We start from the raw sequence: 26,755 nt of genomic DNA on the forward strand, positions 1-26,755 counted from the left end.
TCTTGATCAAAAGAATAATCACGGGCTGGAGAGATGGCTTAGCGGTTAAGCACTTGCCTGTGAAGCCTAAGGACCCCGGTTCGAGGCTAGATTCCCCAGGACCCACATAAACCAGATGCACAAGGGGGCGCACATATATGGAGTTTGTTTGCAGTGGCTGGAGGCCCTGCCGTGCCCATTGTCTCTCTCTGTCTGCCTCTTTCTTTCTTTCTCTCTCTCTCTCTGTCACTCTCAAATAAATAAATTAAAAATAAACAAAAAAAAATTTTAAAAAAGAGTAATCACCCCGCCAAAAAAAAAACAACTAAGAACAGATACCATATTGTTACCAGGGTGATAGCTTACCCCAAAGATACCTGTTTACTGAGGGCAGGCTGCTGGTCACAGATGTATGTCATTACTTCAAAACACACGGTGGACTGAGTTGCCCATGTGGCCTGCAGATCAAGAGGGAACTGTACAGGGCAGTCTTCCTTCTGACAGGAAGACTTAGGCCTGTTAGAGAAAGAGCATCCCGTTTCTTCCATGCTCAGCCAGGGAAATTTCAATGCCGAAGAAAGAACGCATCACCTATATCCTTACATCAATTTCCGTTGTGCTTACTGGTGAGTGGACCTGTGTCTTCTCGCAATTTCATGAGCTTTTTAAGGACAAGGACTTTCTGATTCATCCAGAATAGTGTGTGGTTCATCATGGCTGCCCGTGTGAGTTTACTGAGTGGCCTGCAGAGTGTAAGATTGTAGTCAGTATGTTACCATTGAAGCTGCTTAAAAAAAAAAAAAAAAAAAAAAAAGCTCTATTTATTTATTGAATTATTTATTTGATTTATTTGAGAGAGAGAGAAAGAGGCCGAGAGAGGGAGAGAGAGAATGGGCGTGCTAGGGCCTCCAGCCACAGCAAACAAATTCCAGACGTGTGCGCCCCCTTGTGCATCTGGCTTACGTGGGTCCTGGGGAATTGAACCGGGGTCCTTTGGCTTTGCAGGCAAACGTCTGAACTGCTAAGCCATCTCTGCAGCCCTGAAGCTGCTTCTTATCCAAGATAAACCAATACTGCCACTTGAATCAGGAGGGCATGCACAGTAGAGAGATCAACAGAGACAAAAGAACTCGATCTCAAGCCAGGCTTGGCTGCACACTCCATTAATCCCAGCACTCAGGGAGGCAGAGGTAGGAGGATCCCTGTGAGTTCGAGGCCACCCTGAGACAACATAGTGAATTCCAGGTCAGCCTGGGCTAGAACAAGACCCTACCTCGAAAGACCAAAGAGAAGACATGGTTGTGGAAGGAACCCTGCAGCCTGCAGTGTCCGCAGACAGGACAGAGGTAGCAGTTGTACATCCATTGTTTGACATCTTAGGAGCAACTAGTTTGGGTCTTTGGGAGTGAAGGGGAAATATCCACCTACCAAAAAGGTGCTTCCTTCTTTGCTATGGTGAACTGAAGAAACAGTCCACAGGAAACGAGCCATGAGGGGTTCACACCCTGCACACATGTAGAGCATTGCTTCTCCCTGCGGCCTCCCACAGGTTCCACAGAGAAGCCAGAGGTCATTCCAGGTCTTCCCTGGAGATCACCAGCTAACATGATCTGAAATGCTCCCGAACTTCCTCAGGAGTCTATCAGCCATCTAACCCGAGCTTTAATGGGAGAACCCTCTGATGCCAGTCTGTATCTCCTGAGCCCAACTTGACTTCAGCTTCCTCAAGAATGGGGAGTCAGTACAAGAACGGTTATAACCCGGGCTGGAGGGATGGCTTAGCAGTTAAGACGCTTGCCTGCAAAGCCGAAGGACCCAGGTTCGATTCTCCAGCACCCACGTTAGCCAGGTGCAGAAGGGGGCGCACACGCCTGGAGTTCGTTTGCAGTGGCTGGAGGCCCTGGCGCGCCCATTTTCTGTCTGTCTCTGCCTCTTTCTGTTAAGTAAATAAATAACCATTAAAAAAGAAGAAGAAGGGCTGGAGAGATGGCTTAGCGGTTAAACGCTTGCCTGTGAAGCCTAAGAACCCCGGTTCAAGGCTCGGTTCTCCAGGTCCCACGTTAGCCAGATGCACAAGGGGGCGTACGCGTCTGGAGTTCGTTTGCTGTGGCTGGAGGCCCTGGCGCGCCCATTCTCTCTCTCTCCCTCTATCTGTCTTTCTCCCTGTGTCTGTTGCTCTCAAATAAATAAATAAAAAATGAACAAAAAAAATTAAAAAAAAAAAAAGAAGAAGAATGGTTATAACCCAGGCTGGAGAGATGGCTTAGCAGTTAAGGTACAAAGGCGCTTGCCTGTGAAACCTAAGGACTCATGTTTGACTGTCCAGGTCCCACATAAGCCAGACGCACGAAGTGACGCAGGCGCACAAGTTCACACGTGTGCACCAGGGGGGCACTCGCATCTGGAATTTGACTGCTGTGGCTGGAGGCCCTGGCACGCCAATTCTCTCTGTTATAGCTCTCGCATTAAAAAAAAAAAAAAAATAGACTGTTTATTTATAACCCATGAGACCTGCACATAGCCAATTGATTGGACCAAAAATGAGGTGTTTGCTGCCCTTGTGAAGTCACGCTGGGGAATATGCCCCCAGGGGCCTGTAGGTGAGAATAGATACACGACTGTGCGCACATGGCTCGGTGACGCCTCCTTGTCCATCTGTCTCCCCGCAGGCGTCCTGGTCAAGGAGCTCCTGAGTCACATGGAGACCGCAGCGCAGGCCCGGAGCCCCAGGAAGCTGGTCATGTTCTCCGCGGTAAGCACCGAGCCCCGCCCAGCCCCGACTTCTCTCCCGCGGCTGCCGCTGACCGCGAGACACGCGGGGAAACGCCAGCGAGGTCAGCACGGACGTCCATTCGGAGCCAATGCTCGGGCGCCTCTCCAACAGCTTTCTGTTGCAAGAGGGTTGGGGAAGAGCAGCAGCCCAGTCTCTCTTTTTTTTTTTTTAAGATTTATTTAAAATCTTGTTTTAAGATTTATTTTTACTTTTATTTATTTAGTTAGTTTCGAGGTGCGGTCTCACTCTAGCCCAGGCTGACCGGGAATTCACCTATGGAGTCTCAGGGTGGCCTCGAACTCACGGAGATCCTCCTACCTCTGCCTCCCCAGTGCTGGGATTAAAGGTGTGCGCCACCACGCCCGGCTTATTTTTATTTTTATTTATATTTATTAGAGACAGAGACAGAGAGAGATAGAGAGAATGGGTGCACCAGGACTTCTAGCCACTGCAAACGAACTCCAGACACATGTGCCACCTGGAGCATCTGGCTTACATGGGTCCTGGGGAAGCAAGCCGGGGTCCTTAGGCTTCACAGGCATGCGCTTTTAGCCTCCACCCCCCCCCATATGGATTCCTGCAACTACATGTAACTATTTAAATTTAAATCAATTATAATTACACAGAATGAAAACTTAAACCAGGTACCTATAATCCAACCACTCTGGAGGCGGAAGCAGGAGGCTAACTGGGTTTGAGGACAGCCTGGGCTATCTCAAAATGGGAGGGAGGGGGCTGGAGAGATGTCATCGCTGCAGAGTTCTATTAAACAGCTCTCAGACATCTCACGAAGTCAGCCCTGGAAGGCACTCCCAGGCCATCAAGTGCTGCATGCCTGCCAGGATACTGCTTAGGAATAGCAGCGAGAGAAAGGAAACCCCTGATGCTGCTGGGGAGGGCAGAGAAGGATGGTGAGATAAGAGTAGTTTTTCAGACATTTATCTTCTAGCTGGCATGGTGGCACACGCCTTTAATACCAGCACTCGGGAGGCAGAGGTGGGAGGATCGCCATGAGTTCGAGGCCACCCTGAGACTCCATAGTGAATTCCAGGTCAGCCTGGGCTAGAGTGAGAGCCTACCTCGAAACACCAAAAAAAAAAAAAAAAGAGGAAGTTAATCTTCTTTTTATTTATTTATTTGACAGAGAAAGAGGGAGGGTGAGACAGAGAGAGAGAAAACAGGCATGCCAGGACCTCCAGCCACTGCAAACAGATTCCAGACACATGCACCACCATGTGCATCTGGCTTACATGGGACCTGGAGAATAGAACCTGGGTCCTTAGGCTTCTCAGGCAAGCGCCTTAACCACTAAGCCACCACTCCGCCCCCAGGCTTTTTTGTTGTTGCTGTTGTTGCAGTACTGTGGGCTGATCCAAGGGCCTTACACATGCCAGGCAAGCGCTGTGCCAAGCGGGGACTAAACTACTTCCATATACCCTCCAACCACTCTAAGGCAGACACCCAGTTTTGCTTTGATCAACTTCTTTTTTTTTTTTTTAATTTATTTATTTGAGAGCGACAGACACAGAGAGAAAGACAGGTAGAGGGAGAGAGAGAGAATGGGCGCGCCAGGGCTTCCAGCCTCTGCAAACGAACTCCAGACGCGTGCGCCCCCTTGTGCATCTGGCTAACGTGGGACCTGGGGAACCCAGCCTCAAACCGGGGTCCTTAGGCTTCACAGGCAAGCGCTTAACCGCTACGCCATCTCTCCAGCCCTTGATCAACTTCTTTAAGCATACGTTCCCACTTCGTAATATCCAAGCCTCAGTATGCATTCACATACCCTTAAAATAAAAATAAAATAAAATAAATAAAATAAAAATAAACCCTATGCCGGGTGATCCAGAGCATTTTAAGATTTAATGACAGTCAGGCAAACAAGCAAAAGCAGAGGTGTGCTCTACAGGCAAGGCATAGGATGAAGGCTCAGAAGATTTGCTTCAAGTTTACTTCATTCTGTCTTACAGTTAATATGAAATTAAACAAGTTACTTAATATGCTTACCTTGAAAGCCTGAGGCCCTGAGTTCAAACCCCCCCTCCCCAGTGCCTACATAAAAACACCAATCGGGCTAGAGAGATGGCTTAGCCGTTAAGCACCTGCCTATAAAGCCTAAGGACCCTGGTTCGAGGCTCGATTCCCCAGGACCCACGTTAGCCAAATGCACAACAAGGGGGTGCATGTGTCTGGAGTTCGTTTGCAGTGGCTGCAGGCTCTGGTACGCCCATTCTTCGTCCCCCCGCCCCCGCCTCTTTCTCTCTCTGTCACTCTCAAATAAAATAAATATAAAATTTTTAAAAACCAAAAAATAAAATAAAAGAGGTAGATGACGTTCCTGAGGATGACACCCAAAGTTGCCCTCTGGCCTCCCCAAGCACCCACATGTGCACCCACACACATGAACCAGTATACCACATGCATACCTCACACATTAAAAAGGGGGGGGGTGGAGAGGTTGCCTAGTGGTTACAGGTAAAGTCTAAGGACTCAGGCTCAATTCCCCAGTACCCACGTAAAGCCAGATGCACACGTACACCGACCCAGGAATGACTGCTGGCGTGTGCCTTTTCTCCATTCACTGTTGCAACCAATAAAGGATGTTTGTGGGAAAAAAAAAAAAAAAATGCTTTGTTTCAAATCTCCACAGCATGACACTACCGTGGGTGGCCTACAGATGGCGCTAGATGTCTACAACGGACTCCTGCCTCCGTATGCTTCTTGTCACATCATAGAATTGTACCAGGAGGATGGGTAAGTGCTGTCAAAAATAGCTAAGGCTTTGCTATCATTTGTTTGTTTGTTTTTGCATAAGGGTTATGTCTGGCATTCGTTTGGTTTCAGAGGTAAGAATGGTGGTAACGGTATTTTGGGCTCTTTTGCCTGATATATATATATATATATATATATATATATATATATATATATATATATTATTATTATTATTATTATTATATATAATTTTTTTCTTTTTGGTTTTTCGATGTAGGGTCTCACTCTAGTCCAGGCTAACCTGGAACTCACTATGCAGTCTCAGGGTGGCCTCGAACTCATGGCGATCCTCCTACCTTTGCCTCCCAAGTGCTGGGATTAAAGGTGTGTGCCATCACACCCGGCTTTTTTTTTTTTTTTTTTTTTTTTGAGGTATGGTCTGGCTCTAGCCCAGGCTGACCTGGAATTCACTATGTAGTCTCAAGGTGGCTCTCTGAAATCTTTTTAAAAACTATGTTACTCATTTGTTTGCAAGCACAGAGGAAGAGAGTGAGCACACCAGGGCCTCCTGTCACTGCAAACAAGTCCCCAGACACGTGCACCAGCTTGTGCATCTGGCTTTATGTGGTACTGGGGAATCAAAACCAAGGCCATCAGGCTTTGCAAGCGAGTGCCTTTAACCACTGGGCCATCTCCCCAGCCCCAATGAAACCTTTTATTGGGAAATAATATATACATAGTAAATGAAAAATTTGAAGGAGCCGGGTGTGGTGGCGCACATCTTTAATCCCAGCATGTGGGAGGCAGAAGTAGGAGAATTTCAGTGAGTCCAAGGCCACTCTGAGACTACGTAGTGAATTCCAGGTCAGCCTGGGCTAAAGCAAGACCTTACCTCAACAAAAACAAAAAAGAATTGAAGGAACCATTTTGAGTGGCAGAAAGTATTTTTTTAAGAAAATCAGTGCATGTGGTGTGTGAGTGTGTGTGTGGAGTTTGCATGTGCCCTTGCCGTACGTCATACATGAGCCTGTGGTGAGGCTCACTAACCTGCAGTGACCAAAGTGGAGACTCAGGTGCCTCACCCGACTACTCCTCTGCCCCTCATTTTGTTTTGAGCCCAAGCCTCTTTGAAAAAAAAAAAAATTTATTTGCAAGCAGAGGGAGAATGGGCACTCCCAGGGCGTCTAGCCACTGCGCACAGACTCCCGATGCATGCGCCAGTTTGTGCACCCGGCTTAGGTGAGTACTGGGGAATCAAACCCAGCTTGTCAGGCTTTGTAGGCAGGCACTGTAACTGCTGAGCCATCTCTTCAGCCCCTCCCTGTCAAGTCTCTCCCTCTCTCCCTCTCTCCCTCCCTCCCCCCCCCCCCCCCTCTCTCTCTCTCTCTCTCTCTCTTTTCACTGTTTCCAGAGCTTGCAGGGTTCCACTGATTCTTGAGCCACTGTTCCCTGCTAGACTGGGGTTGCAGGTGGGTGTGGCTATGCCCATAACCGTTTTATGTGGTACGTGGGGGTTTGAACTCCAGCAGTCTCAGCTTCCTCCCACCCCCCACCTCAGGCTTGCACAGGAAGCGCACCTAACTAATGAACAGCTCTCTCCAGCCCAGAAATTACATTTTTCATTATAAGGAGTAAACAGACATGACAGAGTTCTCTTGGAGAAAAAAAAAAAATTTAATTCCTGGTAAAAGCAGCCAGGAGACAAATAAAGTTGCTTGATGCTTGCTTATATAATAACAGTCTTCGATTAAATGCACCAAACATATCTGTGCAGCTTCTGGTGACTCAGAGCCACCAGTTACAGTTCACAAAGTGCAATTCTGACCAGTATTTGCCTCTCTGTGGCCTGGTGTGACTCTGCTGTATGACAAGCTTGACCCCAGAAGGAAGAAAGGTGAAGAAAGGTCAGAGTTAGAGAAGCCAACCATCCCATCATTAAGGGTTTCAGTTATCATGTGTTTCAGAACATATATCATTTAATTAATTTATTTATTTTTGTTTTTCAAGGTAGGGTCTCACTGTAGCCCAGGCTGACTTGGAATTCACCATGTAGTCTCAGGGTGGTCTCAAACTCATGGTGATCCTTACCTCTGCCTCCCAAGTGCTGGGATTAAAGGCGTGTGCCATCAGGCCCAGCCCATTAAAAAAAAAAAAAAAAAAAAAAAAAAAAAAAACATTTTATTTATTTATTAGAGAGAGAGAAAGGTAGAGAGAGAGAGAGAGAATGGGCATGCCAGATTCTCCAGCCACTACAAATGAACTCCAGATACATGCATGCGCTTGTGCATCTGGCTTATGTGGGTCCTGGAGAATTGAGCCTGGATCCTTAGGCTTCACAGGCAAATGCTTTAACTACTAAGCCATCTGTGCAGCCCAAGTCTCATTTTTATTAAGGCTTAAAAAAAAAATAATTTTGTAAGTAGAGAGAGAGAAAATGGGTGCCCCAGGGCCACGTGCCACTGCAAATGAATTCCAGATGCATGTACTACATAGTGCATCTGGCTTTATGTGGGTACTGGGTAGCAAACCAAAGTACACAGGCTTTGTAAGCAGTACCTTTAACCACTGAGCCACCTCTCTAAGCCATCATTTTTAAAAATTTATTTATTTATTTATCAGAGAAAAGAGAGGGAAAGAGAGAGAATGGGCATGCCAGGGCTCCAGCCACTGCAAGTGAACTCCAGACGCATGCACCCCCTTGTGCATCTGGCTTACGTGGGTCCTGGGGAATCAAACCTGGGTCCTTTGGCTTTGCAGACAAATGCCTTAACTGCTAAGCCATCCCTCCAGCCCCAAGAGATGTATTTTTGTCCTACCTTTATGCTCTTTACAACACCTCCAGGCAAGACCAGCCTGACTATTCAAGCTGCTGGGGGTTCTGGGATCACATTGTTACCAAACAGCAGCCTGGAGTCCTTTTCCTCTACACAAACAGAAATCATAGAGGAAAGAGGAAACTGTTTCCAAGCACTGGGTTTGAGTAGCTTTTGTATTTCTCACCATTTGTTGGCCCCAAGTGGTGGCAGCAAGCAGACAGGAGCAGTGGCAGTGAATACCCTTTTATATTACAGCTCCCGAGCCAAATTTGGATCTTGTGAGAGCTTCAGAAATTAGTGTTCCTCTGTCAGTGGCAGCCAACCTTACAGCTCCCAGGCCTGGGGTGCCTGAGACGCTCGAGGCTCCACGACCCTCTGGAGAACATTTCCAGTGGTGAGCAAGGCCTGTGTTTGCTCTTCTCTTGCTCCTTACAGGCTCTGACGCTTCTTTAGTCTTCCTGGCTTCCTCTCTGTTGCTGGAGTCCACTTGCTTCTGCTTCTTCCTCCAGCTGTCGAGCTGCCGGCTGCCTTGCCGCCTGCGCAGCTCAGCCAGCCCACTGTCGGGCAGCTGCGGCCAGTGCTGCTGGGCTGCCTGTGCCATCACTGTTGTCCCTGTGCTCCTTTTACAGGCGGCAGCCCAGTCACCACTGCTCAAAGTGGGCTGGAATAAACGACTCAAGTCTTCTATCAGGTTTGTTGTTGGGACACCAGGGAAGGGAGTGTGGGGTTATCTCCGAGCCAGTTCACTAAGTGAATCTGAACAGACCTGCTTATATAGCAACAGAAGGGCTGTTTGGACCAATCACAGCACACCTCACACATACAAACGAAGGTTTTGTGTTTGCACCAATCACAGCCTTGCCTCTTTAGCGCCAGTTACAGCAGTTTCCTATGCCACCAGGGGAAGTGTTTCCACTCCACCATAGGTGGCATCTTGAGCTCATCCAGGCTTGTGCTAGCAAAATTATTTGACACAAACTGTTTGAACTGTCCCGGCTGGAGTGGCCACCATTGTTTAGTTTCCTTGAGGCATCCGCGGAATGTTCAAAATGGCTGGTGCTGGTTTAGGGTAACCCAGCAAAGCTGCTATTTGGTTGATACTCCTCCATGCCAAGGCAGCAAGGTCAGCTTTGCTGACAGTAAGAACTCTAAAGAGAGTTTGGAAGGGCTGGAGGGATGGGTTAGCAGTTAAGGCACTTGCCTGCAAAGCCAAAGGATCCAGGTTCAATTCCCCAGTAACCACATAAGCCAGATACACAAGGTGACACATGCATCTGGAGTGCATTTACAGTGGCTGGATGCCCTGGCAAGCCCATTCTTTCTTTCTCTGTCTGCCTTCCTCTCTCTCTCTCTCTCTCTCTCAAGTAAATAAAAAATATAAATAAAAAATAGTTTTTTTTTTAAAAAGAGCTGAGAATATAGCTCAGTGGTTAAAGGTGCTTGCTTGCAAAGCCTGCCAGCTCAAGTTCAATCCCCAGCACACACACAAAGTGGGAGTAGACCTCAGTGCATGCCCACGCACACTGGCACACACACAAATAAGTGAAAATTTTAGAAGAAAAGAACTTATCATTAACTCTAGTATGAATATTGGTAAGTTTTCACAGTGCTTCAACAAAAGCTTAACATCTGCCCAGTGCACCAGGGAGAGGTGGTTTCCCCTTTCTGTTTTAAGGAAAACTCACACATGTTTTAATGCTCTGCTGTTGCCATCTCAAAATTTCCAATACTTTTTGCTTGTTTGTTTGCTTTTTCAAGGTGAGGTGTCGCTGTAGCTCAGGCTGACCTGGAATTCACTATGTAGTCTCAGGGTGGCCTTGAACTCACAGCAATCCTCTTACCTCTGCCTCTCCCAAGTGCTGGGATTAAAGGTGTGGGCCACCACACCTGGACACCTGGCTGATCCACCTCTTTTTGAGACAGGTTCTCCCTCATTGGGACTTACTAATTAGGCTTGACTGGGTGACCAGTGAGCAGGCGGTCCTGTCTTTGCCTCCCTCCCAGCCCCCAGCAGTGGAATTACAGACATACAAACACCCAGCTTCCCAATACTTTTTTTAAACAAAGGTCCCCATGTTTATCTGGCAAATCTTGTAATCTTGCAATCCTGAATTTGAACAGTAGTAAGGTAGCAGCATCAAAACCTCAGACTCAGACAATCCCGTCACTGTTTACAGAGAAAGCAAGTCCTGAACACTTAGGAAAGGGTAGAGAATTTCTTTTATGAGCTGGGCACCAGACATGAGGAAGCAGAACTACAGTGTTGTCTTAGCTACTTTTGCTCTCAGATGGCTCAAGTCATGATGGAGAGAAGACACATGGAAAGAGATGCCTGGAAACATAAAATACTCTCTGCAAACAAATTCCAGACACACGCACCACCTTCCGTATCTCGCTGGACATGGGAACTGGGGGATCGAACTGTGGTCCTTAGGCTTTGCAGGCATGCACCTTAACTGCTGAGCCGTCTCTCCAGAACCTAAAGTGTTCTTTTAATAACACAGGCCTGTGTCTCTGGTGGACTGCTTTGGGCACAGAATTAACACATGCAGACAAAATTCCAGCATCAGCTCTAGGAGCAGGTCCTATCTCTTCATGGATAAGACAAGAGCAGTTCCTGCCTGTCTCCAGCGTTCCTGCCTCCCCGGCTTCTGCATCACAGTCTCGAGCTTGCTTTCTGAGAGCATTGTAGCTATGTCTCCCACCAGATCACTTTCTCTCACAACTTTGAGAAAATCCCTGTTATTAGCCAAATGTAGGATAGCTTTTCCACAGAAGGCCTCGGACACATAGAAAACAATTATCAAGCCGCGTGTGGTGGTGCACACCTTTAATACCAGCACTCAGGAGGCAGAGGTAGGAGGATCGCCATGAGTTCGAGGCCATCCTGAGACTCCATAGTAAATTCCAGGTCAGCCTGGGCTAGAGTGAGACCCTACCTCAAAAAAACAAAACAAAAAAAAAAATAGAAAGAAAGAAAACAATTATCAAAGGGCCACACAGAGATCAAGCTGGCTGTTATTTTTATTGGTACTCCAGAGAAGGTTGTTTTTAAGTGAGGAACAAGGAAGATACAAGTTGACAAATACTGTCAGTGCTTATGACTTGATCCTGATTCTAAGGTGATCCTGCATTTATTGACGTGAGAAGAAAAGGGAGACGGAAAGGAAGAATGTCTTGCTTATTTGCTTATTTTAGGAAGAATGCTTTATATTTCCAACCATATGAAATATATAAACTTAAGATTATGAATACGGTAGTTAGATATGTATTTAAAAGATTTTTTGGCTTTCTTCTTTTATTTACATAATTTGATTTATTTCCAGTTGCATCCATTTGCCTGCAAGTGATCAAAATTTGTTCATTTTAAATTGATTTTTATTTATTTATTTGAGAAAAAGTGAAAGAGAAAAAGAAGGGGAGAGAGAAAGAGAGAATGGGCACACCAGGGCCTCCAGCCACTGCAAACAAACTCCACACACTTGTACCACCTTGTGCATCTGGCTTATGTGGGTCCTGGGGAATTGAACCTGGGTCCTTTGGCTTCGCAGGCAAACACATTAACCACTAAGCTATCTCTCCAGCCCTTGTTCTTCTTTACGGATAAGTAAAACTCTACAGGTCACATTCTATCTATTTATCTGCTGATGGACACAGATGTATGGGAACCATTGGCCTATCAATATTTTTTAACACATAAGAAGGATTTTTGTCTTGATTATCCTGAGTGAGTTGCAAACCCAATAATGGGTTGAAAACCTTAAAATGGGTTCATTTTCTCTCTGTCATGATGTTCCCGTCCTTTGTAAATTATTGTTCAAAAGAATTTTTCATGGAATTATTTTTATTTATCTCAGAGAGCAAATATGGGCATGCCAGGGCCTCTTGCTGCTGCAAAGTTCAGATGCATGCACTTCATTGTGAATCTGGCCTTAATGTAGGTACTGGGAATCGAACCTGGAACTATAGGCTTTGTAGGCAAGTGCCTTTAAGTGCTGAGCCACTGCCCCTGCCCCTTAAAGGGCTTTGTTTATTTATTTGGTGTGTGTATGATGTGTGTATGTTCATATGTATGAGTGTGGGCTCACACATTCCACATCGCATGTATGGAGGTCAAGCAATAACTTCTGGGTGCTGGCCCAAACCTTCCACATCCTTGGCAGGGTATCATGTTGTTTACTGCTGCACTCACCGAGCTAGCTGACCCCAGAGCTTCCAAAGGATTGCCTTGTCCTTGCCTCCCATCTCACCCACAGCTGTAGCCGGAATTACAAACACCTGCCACCGAGTCCAGCTTTTTTGTTTTTCGAGGTAGGATTTCACTGTAGTCCAGGCTGACCTGGAACTCACTATGTCGTCTCAGGGTGGCCCCTAACTCACGGCGATCCTCCTACATCTGCCTCCCCAGTGCTGGGATTAAAAGCGTGCACCCCCACGCCCAGCCCAAGTCCATCTTTTTACCTAAGTCTGGGGTTCTGCGCTCCAACACTCATGCTTTTGTGGCAAGGACTTCATTCATTGAGCCATCTCCTCCACCCCTTAATGATCTTTGTTGTTGTTGAGACAAGGTCTTGCTAGGTAGCCCACAAAGGCCATGGACTTTCAATTCTTCTTTAGAAATTACAGGAATTACAGGTGTGTACCACCCCATCCAGTCACATTTAAAGGATACACAGGTATATAAATTTAAACTCATTGGCATATAAAATAAATAATTATGTTTAAGATACGGCACATTTTCACATTCACATGTTACATAACAATGCTATCAAATTCTTTTTCTTCTTTTTGTATCTTTACCAGTAGAGCCAATTTTGCATTCCCTGAAGCTATTGTCAGTTATATCATTAATTCACAAGGCTGATTTTTTTTTTTTTTTTCCTTCAGGGCAGAAAGCTTCAAGTGCTCAGAGGCTTAACCCAAGGGAAATGAGTCTCTCATATATCATCTACACACTTTGGTGCAGGGTGATGCTGGTCATTAGGTGGATGCAGGTGTTCCACGGTGTGATTCTCACTTAGTGATCAGGCACTTGGGGTTCACAGCTTTAAGAGTCGTCTGTCCACAGGCAGTGGGTAGAAAGGAATAAGAGCGTAGCATAGACAACTTGCTTATCAACAACTCAGCCGCAAAGAGCACATCATATGTGTTCATCTTCTAGTGGCCAAAATCAATCACTTGATCCCACCTAGGTGCAAGGGATCCTCAGAAATGTAGTCACTTCTAAGCCAAAATGCTAGTCTATGTATAGGAAGAAAAATGTGATTTTGATGGACTATTGGTCATCGAGGCCACTTGTTCTGGATTTAAAAAAAGGGGGGTTGACACTAAAACAGATACCCCAAGATACTAATGCATGTGATACTAGGAACTTTTTATTTTTTATTTTTTTTGGTTTTTTGACTTAGGGTCTCACTCTAACCCAGGCTGACCTGGAATTCACCATGTAGTCTCAGGGTGACTGTGAACTCATGACAATCCACCTACCTCTGCCTCCTGAGTGCTGAGATTACACCATCACGCTCAGCTTATACTAGCAACTTTTAAAAAAGACATGTCTTATAAATGAATATTTGCAGTTACTATGTTCATGCTTTTTTTTTTTTTGAGGTAGGGTCTCACTGTATCCCTGGCTGGCCTAGAACTCACTATGTAGTCTCAGGGTAGCCTCAAATTCATACCAATACTCCTACCTCTGCTCCCCAAGTGCTGGCATTGAAGGCATGTGCCACCATACCTGGTTTATTTATACTCTTAAAAAATATTTATTTATTTGTTTGTTTAAGAGAGAGAGAGAGATAATGGGCACAGCAGGCCTCTATAGTTTGTTTTGGGAATAAAGTTTCGGTAAATCACTCCTTCATATGACGCCAGAGCTGAAGGTGTGATTGTGAGTGTGCGTGTCCGCTTTCCCTTTGTGACAAATAGTCTTTATAGTGTTTTGCCGTCTATATTAAATCACAGGTGTTATATATTACTCATTTTTGTGTTTATGGCTGAGGGAGAGGGGAGTTAAAGTTAGAGGAAAGACTGAAAGAACTGTTGAGGGAAGAGAAAAAGAGGAGCGAATAAGAATGGCAAATTCAGCGCCCTCACTTCTCATTGCAAGTTTCACTCGAGCACTTTCCTAAACTAACTCCCCAGCCCTGTATGCCTTGTTGGTTGCGCGATCCAGCCTTGTGAATTAATGATATATCTGACAACAGCTTCAGGGAATGCAAAATTGGCTCTACTGGTAAAGATCCAAAAAATAAAAATAAAAAAAGAATTTGATGACATTGTTATGTAACATGTGAATGTGAAAATGTGCCGTATCTTAAACATAATTAATTATCTTATATGCCAGTGAGTTTAAATTTATATAGCTGTATATCCCTTAAATGAGACCGTCCAAGTCTGGCCCAGTCCCTCTCTTCCCACCCATGAGTTGGCTAAAGGCTCCTTGTTCTCATAAGCTCTTCCACTAGCCCTGCGATGGACATGTTTACAGTCCCGGTGGAAAGAGGTTCAGCGGCGACTCAGCCTCAGGATCTGACAGCTCTCTCCTTGGTCTCTTGCCACCAGGGAGTACTCTGTGGAGATGTACTATCGGAATGAGACCCAGCACGAGCCATACCCACTCACGCTGCCAGGATGCACCCACAGCTGTCCTCTGGAGAAGTTTGCCCAACTGCTTGCCCCTGTGATCCCTCAAGACTGGTCCAAGGAGTGTATGACCACAAGCAATCACCAAGGTACTGAGGACGGTGTCAATTAGAAAGCATGCAGAGCTCTGCAGAAAGAGCATAATGCCCCTTCTCAAACAGCTGGGGTTTTGAGAATGCGCTTTGGCCTTGACCCCTAGCTTGAAAGGAAATAGGTATATTTTACAAACTTCTCATTTCAAGAATGTCCTACCTCTCTACCTAGCCCTGCCCCAACTTGCCATAACCTTAACTGTTTTTGTTGTTGTTGTTTGTTTGTTTTTTATTTTTTCTTGTTTTTTCGAGGTAGGGTCTCACTCTGGCTCAGGCTGACCTGGAATTCACTATGTAGTCTCAGGGTGGCCTCGAACTCACAGCGATCCTCCTACCTCTGCCTCCCGAGTGCTGGGCTTAAAGGCGTGCACCACCACGCCCAGCTTTTGACTGGATTTTGGTTTTCTTCTCTTCTTTGTAAATATAAAAGGGCATCAGTACCCAAATACAACCAGGAATAAAGGTTAGGTCAAAGTTCATGGGACTGTCATGAGATGTATATGACCGGTCACATCAACCTCTTTATTGTTTAAGGATTTCCACACGTTGCTTGAGCAGGATTAGATGAGGCTGTACTTGAAATGTCTGAAATGGGACCGATTTCAAATGAAGCCCACAAACTAGGGTGGCAACAAGGAGAGGAAGACACTAATCCTAGGCTCATGAGCAGTTTTCTCAACGATAACGTGGCTCCATCAGCTCCTGCCTCCTCTCAAGGAGAGGCAAAAGGATGAGATACAGTGACGATAACTGCAGAAGTTTTCTACACTAGGAAACTGCCGTGATCTGTTTCTATATTAATATATTAATGTTAAAACACACCAAGTAGCAGAACTAAAATATGAAAGCCTCTTTGTATCTTTTGGCCTTGGAACATCCATGTTCCTGGTTGGTCACATAATGATTGATACAAGACATGGGATGACAGGGGTCTTGTGTGCGTGTGTGTGGTGTGTATGTGATTTCTGCTTCAAGTAAATATGTGTTGCTGGAGCCATCATCTATGTTTGTATCTTCCGGCAGTCTGCAAATGTAAAATAGCAAATAAAGTCATTGTTAGGAAGTGCAAGAGCCTTACTTTTATGCAGACCTTGGAAAGCTTTGTCTGTGTGTATTAATGATTAGAATAAAATTCTTGCAGTCAGATGTAAGGGGCTCTCTTTTTATTTGGGGGTTTGTTCTAACATAACAGGAAGTATTGTATTACTATGAAGTAATATCACTTGACTGGCTTAGATTAAAATTGAAAAACAGGGCTGGAGAGATGCCCTAGGGGTCAAGCGTTTGCCTGTGAAGCCTAAAGACCCTGGTTCAAGGCTCGATTCCCCAGGCCCACGTTAGCCAGATGCATAAGGGGGCGCACGCGTCTGTAGTTCATTTGCAGTGGCTGGAGGCCCTGGTGCGCCCATTATCTCTATATATATGTATCTGCCTCTTTCTCTCTGTCACTCTCAAATAAATAAATAACAATAAATTTTTTTTGAAAATTGTAAAACAACTGGAACTACTTCTGATAAAGACTAAGTAGTGGATGACTGCCTCACCTGTCTCAAATGGAGCTCAGTAAGAAAACACCTATGGGAAATGTGCAGTGCACTAGAGAAGAGATTCATACTACACAAAATAATAAGGGTCTTGCTTATGGCTACTTGGGGTGCTACGGGAACAAGAATGACCAGGATTTGGAGGGAGGGAAGAAGGAAGGAAGGCTGTCCATAGCAGGTAACAACCAAAGGTGCGCTGTGCAGACCAGGTAGAGAGAGGTTTGTTCTTTCTCCCTCCTTCCCTCCCTCTTGTTTAGTAATGCTAGGAGTTGCATCTAGGGCTAGGCAAATGCTTCAACCATAGCTCCATCCGTAATCCCAGAGATTTCTCATACTGTACTACATAGTCAAATGCCTTACTGGTTTAAAGCAGACAAAGATAAAGAAGTTGCCACTGGTTGCATTCAAAAAGCCATTTCTGGGCTGGAGGGGTGGCTTAGCGGCTAAGGAGCTTACCTGCAAAGCCAAAGGACCTTGGTTTGATTCCCCAGGACCCACGTAAGCCAGATGCACAAGGTGGCACATGTGTCTGGAGTTCCTTTGCAGTGGCTGGAAGCCCTGCCATGCCCATTCTTTCTTTAGCTCTCTTGCTCTCTCTCTGTCTCAGCCTCTTTCCCTCTCTCAAATAAGTAAATATAAATAAATTAAAACTTTGTTTAAAAAAAGCCATTTCTGGGCTGGAGAGATGGCTTAGCGGTTAAACGCTTGCCTGTGAAGCCTAAGGACCCCAGTTTGAGGCTCGATTCCTCGGGACCCATGTTAGCCAGACACACAAGGGGGCGCACACGTCTGGAGTTCATTTGCAGTGGCTAGAAACCCTAACGCACCCACTCTGCTCGCTCGCGCTCTCTCTCTCCCTCTCTCTCTCTCTCTCTCTCTCTCTCTCTGCCTCTTTCTTTCCCTGTCTGTTTCTCTCAAATAAATAAATAAAAATAAATAAATAATAAAAAGCCATTCCTTTTCTTTAAATTATTTTTTATTGATTTGAGTGAGAGGGGGAGAGAGAGAGAATGAGCATGCCAGGGTCACCAGCTACTGCAAACAGATGCATATGCCACTTCGTGCGTATGGCTTTTACATGGTACTGGGAAACTGGACCAGGGTTGACAGGTTCTGTTAGCAAGTGCCTTTGACTGCTGAGCCAACTCACTGTACTGAAGTGTGATTCACTCCCAATGGAATGATGTGATTAAGCCCCACGATGCATCTGCATAAAGGAAATGCAAGGCTTGTTGTTCTGCAGCTGAAACTGATGACCAGGGTGAAATACGTGCAGCTTTTCCCACCTGAGTTCTCTGACTTCACTTGGGTAGTTTGAAGTTGGTCCCAGAGGGAGAGTGTTCACCACGGAATCAGCAAGCGCTACAAAGCACAGCGTTGTCTCATACGCTCAGCTTCCCAGCAGCCCTTTCAGGTCCCAGAAACGTACAAGAGCCTATGAGATGGCCTCTCATAAAATGAGTTCTCCACACGAGCTTCTTTAATGATAGCGAATTAAACTTGTTCAATACAGTTTCAGAGTCATGCTAGAGGCAGCAGGTAAAAAGAAAAAATTCTCAGGAAGATAATCGTTCATTGAAGGGACTTTTTGTTTGTTGGTTTGTTTTTCCGAGGCAGGGTCTTGCTCTAACCCAGACTGACCTGAAATTCACTATGCAGTCTCTCAGGATGGCCTCAAACTCACTCGCGATGATCCTTCTACCTCTGCCTCCCAAGTGCTGGGATTAAAAGGCTGGCGCCACCATGCCAGGCTTTCTGAGATAGGAAGGGAGATTGGGCTGAGAGATCACTTGCTTTAGTCTGTGTACAGTCGGTCGAGCAGCCAACATGAAGGGAGTCGAAGGACCTCTGAGCAGGATCATCGAACTTAGCAAATCCAAGTACCAGGGGCTCAGGGAAATCTGACAAGCAGCTCCACAGATGAATTGTGATGTTTTGGAGAAGAAAAGTAGAATACAGGACACAGATGTTCTAAGACAGCCAATAGAGGAATGAAGATGAAAATCAGATACACAGATCTGGCATATATTAGGTACATGGAGACCTGTCCTTTAGATAATTTTCACCCATGAAATTCCATCCACAACTAGAAGCCATGTTTTCAGCTAGTGCTAACGACCCAATTAACCAGATCAGTTAAAGTCTGCAGAGTCTCTGCTAGAAAATACAACATATACAATCGCCATACCATGTTCTTTAAAATTCTTTAACTTTTTATTGACAATTTTCGTACATGTACATAATGTATTTAAAAAAATTTTTTTCATAGTGTATTTTTATTTTTTGTTGTTGTTGTTGTTTTTTCAAGGTGGGATCTCAGTCTACTCAGGCTGACCTGGTCCTCCCTCTGCAGTCCCAAACTGGCAGCAAACTCACCAATCCTCCTACCTTTGTCTCCTGAGTACTGGGATTAAAGGCGTGCACCACCAAGCCCCGCTTAAAATATTTTTATTTATTAATTGTTCGCAAGTAGGGAGAGGAGGATGAGAAAGAAAAAGAGAGAAAAGGAGAAGGAGAGAGAAATGGGCATGGTGGCGCACGCCTTTAATCCCAGCACTCGGGAGGCAGAGGTAGGAGGATCGTGAAGAGTTCGAGGCCACCCTGAGACTACAGAGTGCATTCCAGGTCAGCCTGGGCTAGAGCAAGACCCTACCTCAAAAAAAAAAAAAAAATTAAAAAATAAATGTCTTTCCCTCCATACTCAGCCAGACTTCCTCACAGCCGGGGTCCAATTGTGAAAACAGGGAAATCAGCAAATTGGTCAATCACTAGGGGACAGAAGCTGTGAATGTGCTTGGAAAACGACTGCTCTATAGATTCAACCACTCGGTATATAGGCAAATGTACATGCCAACCCATGTGTGTAAAACATCTGTCCTCTGTCCACTGGGCAGAATCTTCTCTCACTGCTGTCAGCAGCCCTTGCTCTGTGACGGTCTTTCCAGCACCGCTCCTCCCCCCCCGAGATGAGGCCATCTGGTTCAAACACCTTTGCCTCACCCCTGTTGCCACCATCTTCAATTTCCCAGGACACATCTCATTCTCCTTTAACGACCTTGGCACTTGCTTTTGGTGGGCAGTAATTGACAGCCCACTCCCACACCTGCCTTCAACTGAGGCAACTCCGGCCTTCATAGTGATGACTGGGCTCATGTCCCGTCGACTACACCAACATTCAGCCCTGCATCAAATCAATCACATGTTTAATTGTTGTTGTTGTTTTTTAAGGTAAGGTCTCACTCTGGTCCAGGCTAACCGGGCATTCACTCTGTAGTCTCAGGGTGGCCTCGAACTCACAGTGATCCTCTTACCTCTGCCTCCCACTGGGATTAAAGGCGTGAGCCACCACACCCAGCTTCACATGCTTACTTTTTTTTTTTTTTCCATTTGAGCTGCTGAGAAGAGCTGAAGAAAACTATAAATGCAAAATTTCTATTCTTGCCTCAAGTACATCTGTTAACATTATTTGGAAGATATATTCACTTTACCAGACACTTTTTCCACTCTAGGAAAACTTTTTCATTTTTTCCAGAATTCAGATTCAATTTTATTTAATTTTCCTAGTAAATAAGATAATCCACTGACCACCCTTTTAGGTTCTCACTCTCTCAATATATGCTAATAGCTTTAGGCTGGTTCTCCTATACCTCAGGGAGATTCTGTCTCTGTGTGTCTGTCTCTACCTCTCCAGCCCTCTATCCCTTCCTTTATTTTATTTAGTCCTTTGTTATTGTTGTTAGTGGTGGTGGTATAGTTTTTTGTGATTTTTAATTTTTTTTTAAATTTTTGTTTATTTGAGAGCAACAGACAGAGAGAAAGAGGCAGATAGAGAGACAATGAGCACACCAGGGCCTCCAGCAAACAAACAGAGGCATGTGCCACCTTGTGCATCTGGCTAATGTGGGCCCTGGGGAATCGAGCCTTGAACCAGGGTCCTTAGGCTCCACAGGCAAGGGCTTAGCTGCTAAGCCATCTCTCCAGCCCTTTAACTTTCATTTTTGAGAGAGAGAGAGAAAGAGAGAATGCATGCACCAGGGCTGCTGTGAATGATCCCCAGACACGTGCGCCCCCTTGTGCACATGTGCGACATGGCATGCTTGTGTGTCACTTTGTGACTGGCTACATGTGACGTGGAGATTAAAACATGTGTTTTTAGGCTTCACAGGCAAGCATCTTAACCACTAAACCATCTGTCCAGCCCTTTTTTTTTTTTTTTTTTTTTTTTTTTTTGAGAGAGGGTTTCAGAACCCTGTAGGCCAGGTTGGCCTCAGAATTCCTGCCTCAGCCTCCCAAGTGCCTCATTTCTTTCCTCCACACTGGCTCCTTCTGCTGTAAAATGTCCAGATGTCTCTCATCAGAATGCCCATCAGCACCTCTTCTTGTTCACTCTCCTCACTCCTGATTTCCTGAAGTGCATGGTTTACCCTCTCCAGCTCATGTCCTTCTCAACTCTTCCTTGCAAGATGAAGTCTACTCTTCCCTCACCTTCTTGTTAAACTTCCCCTTTGGAACTCATGCTCATGTTGTAGTGAAGCAGGTGTCAGTCAACAAGCCCATATTACCCAGAAGAAAACAAGCTCAGAGCATAGACATGGGAAAACACTCGTGGCAATCGAACTCAACACTCAAGGCAGCTTACTTTGACGACCTCGTATTTTTCTTGTATCCTACGCTGTCATGTGGCCTATTTCCGTAGGGCAATTTTCCAAAATAAGGTTGTTGGGTCAAAGTATGTGAATATTGAATAAAGAACAGATCCATAGTGTCTATTTCCCTCTACATGCACCTAGCTATCACACACTTAGCTTGCTGAGGAAATAGCAGCAGACAAGAGATTCTCCCCACAGAGTGGGGTGGGGTGGGTAAGGCAAGATAAGTGATGGCGGATGATTAAGAATTAAACATACCCATGCTGGAGAGATGGTTTAGGTTAAGCGCTTGCCTGTGAAGCCTAAGGACCCCAGTTTGAGACTCAGTTCTCCAGGACCCATGTTAGCCAGATGTACAAGGGGGCGCACGCATCTGGAGTTCGTTTGCAGTGGCTGGAGGCCCTGGTGTGCCCATTCTCTCTCTCTTTTCTCTCTGCCTCTTTCTCTCTCTCTCTGTCACTCTCAAATTAAAAAAAATTTTTTTTTTAAAGAATTAAACATACCCTGGGGCTGGAGAGATGACTTAGTGGTTAAGGCATTTGCCTTTGAAGCCTAAGGACCTACGTTTAATCCCCCAGAACCTACATAAGCTAGATGTATAAGGTGATGCATGCATCTGGAGTTCGTTTCAGTGGCTGGAGACTCTGGTGCACCCATCATCTCTCTCTCTTTCTCAAATAAATAAAATATAAAAAATGTTTATGAGGGGCTGGAGAGATAGCTTAGCGATTAAGGCATTTGTCTGCAAAGCCAAAGGATCCTGGTTCGATTCCCCAGGACACACGTAAGCCAGATGCACAAAGGGGCGCATGCGTCTGGAGTTCATGGCAGTGGCTGGAGGCCCTGGTGTGCCCATTCTCTCCCTCTCTCTCTTTCTTTCCCTCTTTCTCTCTCAAATAAATAAATAAAAACATTTTTTAAAATGTTTTATGAAAAAACATGCCCAGCAGCAAAGTGTAAGCCTTATGGTAGAGAGTGCACAGGTGATAACAAGAGCCCACAGCAAGGGCAATTAGCTATGTCTAAGGGATCAGAGAGACTTTGCAGAGGGGTGAAGTTCAAAGGGAAGCCAGGTGTATGGGGGTGAGCAGAAATGAGAGTGTCTAGCTAAGGAACTGTATAAAGACCAGGAGGTTGAGCATAATGACATGGCCCCTTTTAGGGAGATGCAGGTTTGAGGCCTCTCTGGGTCAAGTTGAATATCCTGGACATTGAGAGGTTTGGTGAACAGAATAGGTGCGATTGGCTGCTCATTTTAGGAAGAGCCCAGCTTCAGTGGAAGAATGGGTGAGAAGGGAGGAGGTTGAGGGGATGGAGAACAGCAGGCTACTACGGTGACCCAAGGATCCTAGTGAAAGAAAGACAAAAGCAGTGTATTCAAAGGATGGAAAGGCACACAGTAGATAAGATTTGAAGAGTAATGGCTTTTGATTCATATCACCAACTCAAGGTTGTTTGTTTTTTTTTTTTTAATTTTATTTGAGAGAGAGAGAGGATGGGCACACCAGGGCTTCCAGCCACTGCAAACAAACTCCAGATGCATGCGCCACCTTGTGCATCTGGCTCATGTGAGTAGTGGGGAATTGAACCTGAGTCCTTAGTCTTCACAGGCAAGTGCCTTAACCACTAAGCCATCTCTTCAGACAGCCAACTTAGTTTTTAAGAAAGTTGTGCATAGCTGGAGGGATGGATCAGTAGTTAAAGGCACTTGCTTACAAAGCCTGACAGCCTGGGTTCAACTCCCCAGTACCCACGTAAAGCCAGATGCATAAAGTGGCACCTACATCTGGAGTTCACTTGCAGTGGCGGGAGGCCACTTCAATGTCCTCTGTCTCTCTCTCTTCCCTCTCTCTCACTCTGTCTCTCCTTCTCTGTGCTTGCAAATAAATAAATAAAATAAAGTTGTACAAATCACATGGCCTTCAGCAGCCCCTGCGGGGTTCTGTGTGGTAGGACATCCTTTCAGCCATGACCAGATCTCTGTGCCATAAGGTACAACTAACTGACCACTGTCTTCTCTCCACTTCTCGAATGTGGCTCTGCCAAGCTCCAAAAGTTTTCTACAATGCAAGGAAGCATATAACTTACAATGAATAGATGAAAACTCACAGAAAGTCTGGCGTGGCTATACAAGCTTGACGCCTTAGCATGCAAGAGGTGGAGGCAGAGGGATCTTGAGTTCCAGGCCAACCTGAGCTATGTCCAAAGACCCTGTCACAAATGCAGCAAATGACAGGGGATGTAGCTCCGTGGAAGCTTGACTAGCATGGCAAGACCCTGGGTTCAATCCCTAGCACTAAAAACAGGAGGGGAGGAGAAAGAGAGAGAGAGAGAGTGTGTGTGTGTGTTGCCTTGCGTTTTCTTTGCTCTCGGCCCCTTGTCCCGCTTCTGTCGGATGGACTCCTTCCACAGATCCTTTAACCCGTCCTGCACATGACGTCCACACTCCTGAGTCAGTGTACGTAGGGTTCTGTCTTCTACATCTGCAACCCTTGTTTCCACTTCTCAGTGTAGGACTGTAGACCTGCTTTTATTCCCCAGCTACCTATTAGATTTCTCTAGCAAAATAATGCCCCCCCACCCTTCTCTTTGTTTTGTCTTTAAGGTAGGGTCTCACTCTAGAGCAGGCTGACCTGGAATTCACTATGGAGTCTCAGGCTGGCATTGAACTCACAGTGATCCTCCTACCTCTGCCTCCCGAGTGCTGGGATTAAAGGTGTGTGCCACCACGCCCGGCTCTGTTTTTCTCTTTTTTAATATTTTATTTATTTATTTAGAGAGTGAGAGAAAGAGACAGATAAAGAATGGGCACACCTGGGCTGGAGAGATGGTTTAGCCATTAAGATGTTTGCCTATGAAGCCAAAGGACCCAGGTTCGATTCTCCAGGACCCATGTAAGCCAGATGCACAAAGTGTGGCATGTGTCTGGAGTTCATTGACAGTGGCTGAAGGCCCTGACCTGCCCATTCTCTCTCTCTCTCTCTCTCTCAAATAAAAAATAAAAATAAAAAAGATTTAAAAACAAAAGAATTGGCACACCAGCCACTGCAAAAGAACTCTAGGTACATGCATCATCTTGTGTATCTGGTTTAGGTGGGTACTGGGGACTTGAACCTGGGTCCTTAGGCTTCATAGGCAAGCACTTTAACTGTTAAGCCATCTCTCCAGCCCACCTATTTCTTTTTTTAAACTATTTATTGATAACTTCCTTAAATATAAACAGTATACCATGATCATAATCCTATGTAGTTTCAGGGGGGTCCTCAAACTCATGGTGACCCTCCTATGTCTGCCTCCCAAGTTTTGGGATTAAAGATGTGTACCACCACACCTGACTCCGAATCTCTTCTTCTTTCCAACCAGGCTCTCTTCCTCCTTGATGCCATCATATGTTTTCCCCTATCATGCAGGTCTTGTGTAGGTAGCCTCAGCCACTGTAAGGTCAAGAATATCCAGGCCATTTTATGTCTGGTAGACAACATTGCAAGCAGTCCTTCTCTTCCTTTGACTCTTACGTTCTTTCTGCCACTTCTTCCACGAATGTCCCTGGCCTTGGAGGGTGTGATAGAGATGTCTCACTTGGTGCTGCACACTCCTCTGTCACTTCTTCTTAGCACTACGGTTAGTTTTGAGTCACCCCAGTGGTCACCACCATCAGAAAAGAGAAGCTTCTTGCCGGGCGTGGTGGTGCACGCCTTTAATCCCAGCACTTGGGAGGCAGAGGTAGGAGGATCACTGTGAGTTCAAGGCCACCCTGAGACACCATAGTGAATTCCAGGTCAGCCTGGGCTAGACTGAGACCCTACCTCGAAAAAGAAAAAAAAAAAGAGAAGAGAAGCTTCTCTAACCAAAAGTAAGAATAGCATCAATATATGAACATAACCATGGGTGTTTAGAGGGCAATTTTGTAGGTATAATATACACATTTAGCCAGACAACAGCAGGTGTTATTCCCCTGGGGCTTGTGACCTCCCCAGCCGTAGGCTTTTGACTAGGATTTCAGTACTAGGCATGTATTCCCGCCTGTGGAGCAGGCCTTCAGTCCAGGCAGAGAGCGGTTGGATTCCCCCGTAACAGCCATACCGCTATTGCACAAGTCACCACATTTGGCCTTGCTGGCCAGCTGTAAGGCTTGCAGGGTCCACTGCTGTTTGACACCATTGGTGACGTCTCCCTCTCTCAAAAGGCTGAGTACAGCATGGCTGTTTCCAGCATTCAGACAGCCAGTCAACAGCGAGGAGGTGTCCTGCTCAGCTCCAGCTTGATTACCAGGGACCTGCAGCCCAAGATATGGAGTCTTCAGGAACAGAGATAATGAATTATTTTAATTCCACTTGAAAACGAAGTGTTTTTTTTTTTCTTGCTTTTTTTTTTTTTTCGAGGTAGGGTTTCACTCTAGCTCAGGCTGACCTGAAATTCACTGTGTAATCTCAGGGTGGTCTTGAACACATGGTTATCCTCCTACCTCTGCCTCCCAAGTGCTAGGATTAAAGGCATGTGCCACCACGCCCAGCTCCCTGAAAACAAAGTTCATTATCTCCTCTATTCCATACCATTCCTCTTATTTAAAAAAAAAATAGTGGACTGGAGAGATGGCTTACTGGTTAAGGTGCTTGCCTGCAAAGCCTAAGGACCCAGGTTTGATTTCCCAGAACCCACATAAGCCAGAGGCACACAGTGGCACATGTGTCTGGAGTTCGTTTGCAGTGGCTAGGGGACTTGGTATGCCCATTCTTTCCCTCTCTCTCTCATAAATAAATAAAAACATAAAGACGTTTTTTGAAACCTCTATACATTTACATAAGGTACCCTGATCATAATCCCCTCTTGCCCCCATCCTGTATCACCCCTCCACTGAAGTCCCTCTTCTATTTTTTAAAAAATATTTTATTTACTTATTTGCAAGGAGAGAGAGAATGAGAGAGTGAATGGGTGCAGCAGACACGAACTCCAGATGCTCGTGCCACTTTGTGCACCTGGCTTCACATGGGTCCTGGGGAATCAAACCCTGATCATTAGGCATTGCAGGCAAGTGCCTTAACCACTGAGCCATCTCTCCAGCCCTCCCCCCTTCTATTTTGATGTCTTTTTTTTTTGCCCTCATATTATGCAAGTCTTATGTAGGTAGTGTCACCATGCACCAGCTTCTGTGTGTCTGTAGGACAGAGTTCCAGAGTGTTCCTCCCCATCCTTTGGCGCTTGCACTTTTCTGTAGTACCGATCTCGGTTCATAGTTTGCTCATTTCCTCAGTCACCCATAGCAAGTTCCTGTCTCCAAAAAAAAAAAAAAAAAAAAATAGGGGGCAAAATGGGGCCGGAGAGATGGCTTAGCGATTAAGGTGCTTGGATGCAAAGCCAAAGGACCAGAGTCAGTTCCCCAGGACCCACACAAGCCAGATGCACAAAGTAGCCCATGCATCTGGAGTTCCTGGCATGCTCATGCTCATCCCCCCCCCTCTTGAAAATAAATTTAAAAAAATTTTTTTGAGGTACGGTTTCACTCTAACCCAGGCTGACCTGGATTCACTATGTAGTCTCAGCGTGACCT

At 45.6% G+C, this 26,755-nt stretch overlaps 1 protein-coding gene across 2 annotated transcripts in view; it reads left to right on the top strand.

Moving 5' to 3' along the window:
- The window catches only part of Acp3 (acid phosphatase 3), a 64,491-nt gene that overhangs the window by 35,701 nt on the left and 2,035 nt on the right, over window positions 1-26,755 (top strand). Inside the window, exons 8-11 of one of the 2 annotated variants that reach the window (XM_045136649.1) lie at window positions 2,649-2,731; window positions 5,400-5,503; window positions 14,842-15,011; window positions 15,549-16,160. In XM_045136649.1, the coding sequence (XP_044992584.1) occupies window positions 2,649-2,731; window positions 5,400-5,503; window positions 14,842-15,011; window positions 15,549-15,568 (377 nt within the window). In that variant the 3' untranslated portion in view covers window positions 15,569-16,160. Of the gene's footprint in view, window positions 1-2,648; window positions 2,732-5,399; window positions 5,504-14,841; window positions 15,012-15,548; window positions 16,161-26,755 lie in introns of those variants that run through there. The other variant, XM_045136650.1, reaches the window with a different exon arrangement.

The sequence above is a fragment of the Jaculus jaculus genome, chromosome 17 (assembly GCF_020740685.1).
Source record: "Jaculus jaculus isolate mJacJac1 chromosome 17, mJacJac1.mat.Y.cur, whole genome shotgun sequence".
NCBI lineage: Eukaryota > Metazoa > Chordata > Mammalia > Rodentia > Dipodidae > Jaculus > Jaculus jaculus.